The 6,333-nt window shown below is 54.6% G+C and overlaps 1 protein-coding gene across 1 annotated transcript; it reads left to right on the top strand.

Moving 5' to 3' along the window:
• Nucleotides 1-455: 455 nt before the first annotated feature.
• On the top strand, nt 456-4,650 carry En2 (engrailed homeobox 2). Its single transcript, XM_027951303.2, has 2 exons — nt 456-1,152; nt 4,114-4,650. Exons 1-2 carry the CDS (start codon nt 456-458, stop codon nt 4,428-4,430), a joined length of 1,014 nt encoding a protein of 337 aa, XP_027807104.2. The 3' UTR covers nt 4,431-4,650.
• The last annotated feature ends 1,683 nt before the right edge of the window (nt 4,651-6,333 follow it).

Genomic DNA, 6,333 nt, shown 5'->3' with positions numbered 1-6,333 from the left:
CTGCAGCCGGAGCTGGCCCTGGCGGGCGTGAGTGCGGGGGAGCGTGCTGCCTGCATGAGCGCAGCTCTAGCCCGGGGCGGCCGAGGCGGCGGCGCCGGAGCCCAAGGCAGCTGGACGTGTAGAGGAGCGCGGAGCCGGATCCCCACAGGACTACTGTGACTATCTGGAACCGGGTGCTCCGCGAAGACAAGGACCTGCTTCTTTTGAATCTCCCGGCATCCTGGCGAGAGGAACACTCTTGGTATTTTCTAACCCAACTCGTGGATTCGAACGTGGCTCCTCTCCGAGCGCAGCCGCTGATTCGTAAGACCCTAGCCCTGGCGGTGGCCGCCGCGCACACCCTCAGAAGACTCGTTGGGGCAGGAGCACTAGGGTCTCTCAGTGCGCCGCGGGAGGGCCGAAGGCTTCTTTGGAGGAGGGTCCCAGGAGAGCCTATTTGGGATTTACGGTGAAGCATGGAGGAGAATGATCCCAAGCCCAGCGAAGCGGCGGCGGCGGCGGCGGCGGCGGCGGCGGAGGGGCAGCGGCAGCCGGAATCCAGCCCTAGCGGCGGCTCAGGCGGCGGCGGTAGCAGCCCCAGCGACTCCGATACCGGCCGCCGGCGGGCTCTGATGTTGCCCGCGGTCTTGCAGGCGCCAGGCAATCACCAGCACCCGCACCGCATCACCAACTTCTTCATCGACAATATCCTACGGCCGGAGTTCGGCCGGCGAAAGGATGCCGGGACCAGCTGCGTGGGCGTGGGCGGAGGAAGAGTCGGCGGATCCGGCAACGAAGGCGGCGCGGGAGGCGCGGAGGGAGTCGGCGGCTCGGGCGGCGCAGAGCAGCCCCTGGGAACCGGCACCAGGGAGTCCCGGCAAAACCCGCCCTGCGCGCCGCGCGCCGGAGGGCCGCTACCCACTAGTGGCGGCGACTCCCCGGGTGATGGAGAAGGCGGCTCCAAGACGCTCTCGCTGCACGGTGGTGCCAAGAAAAGCGGCGACCCCGGAGGCCCCCTGGACGGGGCGCTAAAGTCCCGAGGCTTGGGCGGCGGCGACCTGTCGGTGAGCTCAGACTCGGACAGCTCTCAGGCCAGCGCCAACCTGGGCACGCAGCCCATGCTCTGGCCGGCCTGGGTCTACTGCACGCGCTACTCCGACCGGCCTTCTTCAGGTGAGCCCGTGAGACTCGGTGCCCCAGCCGGTCCTGGGGAGACCAGCGGGATGCAGGGGCGGCCCTGGCGAGGAAACTTACCCGGAGGAAAAAGACATCCCGCATCCTCCTCTCCATACACATGCCCAGTGACACTTGGTGCGGTTCAGGCTGGCCTGGGCAGCGGCCAGGCAGCGGGAACAGGCTTGATTCCAAATAGACTCCCTTAGGATGGTAGAAGCTAAAGAGGCCTTCTGTTTTTCTCCCCCCCCCCCTGTAGACCCCCAGCCCCAGCAAATCCAAGTTGCCCCGTGTTCCCCCAATTTGATGGGAACAGGGGTAGCTGGAAGACAGGCCCAGAGGGCCACACTCTCAACCCCTTCCCCCATGTTCCAACTCGGTGCCAATCAGGACGTCCCAGCCACCCCCAGTTACCCCAGGTGTAGTCACAGAAGAAAGGGCTCCTCTTAATTCGGTGCCTTCTGCCTAGGCTGACCAGGGGAGAGGAAGAAGGACATGCAGAGGGAGGGATGAAAACAGGGGCGCCCTCTCCCCTTTGCTGGCCCTTATTTGCCATCTGCCTTCCCACACGGAGCAGGGATGCACAACTGTCCCCAACTATGTGGCATCTGTGATTGCCTCAAAGTGGGGACCTTCTCGGAGGGTTTCCTGGCTCTGCCAGGAGTGGGAAAGACACAACGTTAGGGGGTGTGCAGAGGTATGGGATATAGTTTTTCATAGAGCCGTTTGATTTTAAAAAGCTAAGTCCTCTTCCTTGTAGAAATCATTAGCTGCATTGCATGCGGGTATTTGGCTGGGAAGTACCATCAGGAGAGGGCTCCATTTGTCCCGAGCTGGCAGCAGAACTGCTCTGCCCCCAACCCTCAACTGTTTTGCAGGAGTCCTTTATCCAAATCGCAGGAAGACTTGGTCACCCTTCAGCTCCTTCCCGCAGAAATGTGTATGTGTATGTTTTTTTTAAATTAAATCCAAATTTCTCCAGCTAGACCTGAAATTTGCTCCATTGTTCTCGCCTCCCTCCTTTGTTAATATTTAATTAACATATAGGCTCACAATGTCGGTCGGCCAGGAGCCGGCCGGGCTTTGTGCAACGCCCGCGCAGGATCCCTGCCGGGCCAGGCCTGGGCGGCCAGCAGAGCGACCCCAATCGCTGGCTTTGCTGGGCTTGAACAATCCCGCCTGCCTTCCCACCCTCCCAGGAACGTTTCTGTTCCTGGGCGCTTAAAAAGAAGGGACTGAGAGGGGGCTTTTGCAGAGGTCTGGTTCTATTTCCAGGAATCCGTGTTTGCGTTTTGAAAGAAAAAGCAAGACAGAAAAGGGAACTAAAAATTGTGATCTTTAAGGAGATTTTCTTTCCATAAAACACTGTCTTTTCGAGACTGTTTTGTGTAGGCGACAATCGCAACTCGACCAGAGGAGTTTGGGGGACAGGAAGTGTGCTTTTGGGGGTGAGGGGAGAAGTGGAAACCCAGAACTCGATCCAGGAAAGCCATGCTGCGTCGGTGGAGGCGCGGGGTCTCCCGAGGCGCTCCTGCAGTCTCCCATTCTTTTCGCCCCTTCCCCGGCCCTTCGGGCTGGGCTTTCCTCCCTGAATCCGCACCAGCATCAAAGCCAGAGCAGAGCCCTCGCACGCCCTCCAGGAAAGTGGGACGGTGATGGGCAGATGGGTGCCGGTGTGGGTGTGTTTTACAACTAACTGGGAGTTGGTGAACCGCCCTAGGCTTCCCTCTTCTGCCCAGAGTCCCCTCTTTTGGTTTTGCCTCCTGGAGAGAGTGCATGGCTCCCATGGCAGAGAGGGAGTTCTTCTGCCCACCTTGAGTTTCCAGCTGGTCCCTTATTGGGGTGGGCCCTGCTTGCCCTGTACACCCTCCAACTGTGCCGAGGTGCAGTCCTGGCTGCCTCTTAGAGTGTGCCTCTGCTGCACAGACGGGGGCACTTCCTGGCCCTGAGCAGAGCTGGGTCTGCCCTCTCCAGCCTCTTCCTGCAAAGGAAGGGGTCTCCAAAGTTGAATCATAAGCCTCACAGATGGAGGAACCCGAAGGCCACCACTTCCACCAGTGGCCTAGCCGACCTTGCCCTCACGAGGAACCTCCTGAGTTGAGCTTCCTGGCGCCAAGGGAAGGAAACCACTTAAGCTGCTTCCCTTTGCTCTTGTCACCCTTTACCTCCAATAGCCAGGTCTGGGTGACAACTCTGTGGGAGGAATGAGTGGGATCAGGTCAGAAGTTGGAACCTGCTCAAGGTCAACTGTGCCATCTGTACCCCGGGTCTGAAGGGATGAGGATGACAGGTCATCATGGTTGTTAGCACCCTTGCAGAGGCCAGGCCCGCTCTCCTGGACAGGGCACTGGGGAGAATTGTAATGGATGAAGAAGGAGCTGCCAGGGCCTCAGTGCTCCCTTCCCTCCCAAGAAAGCATGCACGGTCCCTACTGGTCCTGTAAGGGGAGAGTGAACTCGGCCCTAGGGATAGTGGGATAGTGGCATAGGGGGCTCCTCCTGTTCTCAGGAGCATCCTGCCCCTGGCACCCTGTGAGGTGTTCCCATTTTTCTCTGCATGCCTCACCCCCTTTTCCCAATCTTAACCCCTCACCTCTCATACCTGCCGCACCCTTTCTTTATTCCTGGTCTGAGATTCAGAAAGGACTGGGGGTTGGGGGGTGGAGAGACAGTTTTGGCTTTTTGCTTTCCTCTGGAAGCCTCAGTTTGTGATGGCCTTTCCACCAGTCTTTGCCTCCATCTCCTTCCCACCCCACACCCACACCTGCCTCCTCCCTGCAGAGGTCTGTCCCTGCCTGTGCTGTGGCTGCTCAGCCTTGAGGCCCTGGGCCAGTCACTGCCTTTCCTCTGGGGAGTCTTTGTGCCCTCGCCTGGGCCGCTTGGGTGCTTTACTGCTGGGTGAGGACATAGGTCGCTACCGACTGACCGTAACCTCTTCTCTCTGTCCTGCAAACCTACCCAGGTCCCAGGTCTCGCAAACCAAAGAAGAAGAACCCCAACAAAGAGGACAAGCGGCCCAGGACGGCCTTCACGGCTGAGCAGCTGCAGAGGCTCAAGGCGGAGTTCCAGACCAACAGGTACCTGACGGAGCAGCGGCGCCAGAGCCTGGCGCAGGAACTCAGCCTCAACGAGTCTCAGATCAAGATCTGGTTCCAGAACAAGCGGGCCAAGATCAAGAAGGCCACGGGCAACAAGAACACACTGGCCGTGCACCTCATGGCCCAGGGGCTGTACAACCACTCCACCGCGGCTAAGGAGGGCAAGTCGGACAGCGAGTAGGGTGGCGGGCGGCGCCAGGGCAGGTCTCAGGCCGCAAAAAACAATGCAATAATTTAAAATCCTAAATAAAGGGCCAGTGTATAAAGATTATACCAGCATTAATAGCAAAAATATCGTGTATTAGGTATGGTACTGCAATATTCTATGTATATATAATTTACAGGTGGTGTAAAATCCAAAATATCTGACTATAAAATATTTTTTGAGTTTTTTGTGTTTACGAGATTATGCTAATTTTATGTGTTTTTTTTTTTTTTTTTGCAAAGGGGGCTGCTTAGGGCTTCATCTTTTTTAATCCCCTAAGCTCCATTATGGGACATCGGACACTTTTATTATTATTATTATTTCAAAAGAAGAAGAAATTAAAACAACTTGCTGAAGTCCAAAGATTTTTATTGCTGCATTTCACACGACTGTGAACCGAATAAATAGCTCCTATTTGGTCTATGAGTTCTGCCACTGTGTTTGTGTTGGCTTGATGAGGCCCCAAACTCCGAGCCTGGGTCAGCACCCCAGGCCCTCTCCTCTCCTGGCTGAGAGAGGAGATGCCCAGAGTCTTTGGACAGTTCTAGGTCTCAGCCAAGAGAATCTGCCCCTCGGTGACAGGAGGGCCTGCTCCCAGCCCAGCGGCGGCAGCCTCCCAGGGTGCCTCTCCTCACCCGCCTCCTGAGGTCTCTCTCCCCTGCCGCCTCTGAGGCACAGCGCTCGCTCGCCTCAGTGCGTACATGTACTTCTGTCTGCGTCTGTGTTGCTGTCCTGTCTGTCCCTTGTCCCACCGCAACCCTGTGGCAAGTCTCAGTGCCAACTCTCCAGCCCCAGGCCCTCAGTGAAGCTTCCCGCTGCATTGGAAACTGTCCCCGCCCAGAAACCAGACCAGGTCCGAGCGGACGCGCGGCCAGGGAGTTGGCTGCCTTCCTGTCCTTTTTCTTTCCTCTTTTTTCTTTTCCGTTTTTCTTTGGAGTGCCCACTTTGGCTAGAGTGAACATTTTTCCAAGATAGATGGATGTGTGTGTGTACATATTTGTGTCTGCATGTGTATGCACACACCAGGCATGTGTAGGGCCGGTGGTTTTGGAACCTGTGGCTATGCTGGCTTTCAAAGGAACTAAGAACATTCCAGGATCTGGAGGAAGGAGGAAAGTGTGTAAATAATCATTCCCTATCATGTTTTGTCTTTTTTTTTAAAAAAAGAAAATATACATTTTATTTTTTGAAGGTGTGGTACAGTGTAAATTAAATATATTCAATATATTCCCCACCAGGCACATATATATATAAAACAAACACATTATCTCTCTATATAAGTCCACACTGTCTTCTGTTTGTTTTAGGAAAAGGTGTCCAAATGTCCATCGGGGCCAGGAGGGACAGCCCAGGGTTGTGCACATGGCCAAGCTGGGGTCAGGCTGCCTCCCTGAGGACTAGGGGTGGACTTCTCTCTTTGCCTTAAGCCTCTTTATTTCACTGCGACAATAGTTTCATTTTGTACATAATAGTGTAAACTTTTTGAAAAGGAAACTATAAAAACAAGAGTTGTAATTTAAAATTCTGTGAATAACCATCTGCTGCTTAGGAAACTCAATGAGATGACATGCCTTTTTAAGCAGGAAGTAATTTTTTTTTTAGTTTATAAAATGTGCATTTTACAGTTTCAGTATCAAATATTTATAATCTTATAAGAAATGAATGTTTCTATTTACAACTGTGGTTATCAAAATTGTGAACATTTCCACCCCCGCATTTTTGTGTGTTTAAATTCTTGAAAGTTACATTAAATAAAGAGAAACACCTCTTTATTATAAAGTATTGGTGGTCCAAGCTGGAATGATGCTTTTTCTAAGTGTGTTCTGAATTAAGGGGAAGGGCCCTGGGCTACTTCCCAAAAGCTCAGGTGCTCCTGACC

This window comes from Marmota flaviventris, chromosome 1, assembly GCF_047511675.1.
Source record: "Marmota flaviventris isolate mMarFla1 chromosome 1, mMarFla1.hap1, whole genome shotgun sequence".
Classification (NCBI taxonomy): domain Eukaryota; kingdom Metazoa; phylum Chordata; class Mammalia; order Rodentia; family Sciuridae; genus Marmota; species Marmota flaviventris.
This window is presented reverse-complemented; position numbering and strand designations above follow the sequence as displayed.

Coding starts and splice junctions, on each gene's coding strand:
- En2 (XM_027951303.2), top strand. CDS start 456: ATGGAGGAGAATGATCCCAAGCCCAGCGAAGCGGCGGCGGCGGCGGCG. Junction 1,153..4,113: donor CTCCGACCGGCCTTCTTCAG/GTGAGCCCGTGA, acceptor AAACCTACCCAG/GTCCCAGGTCTCGCAAACCA.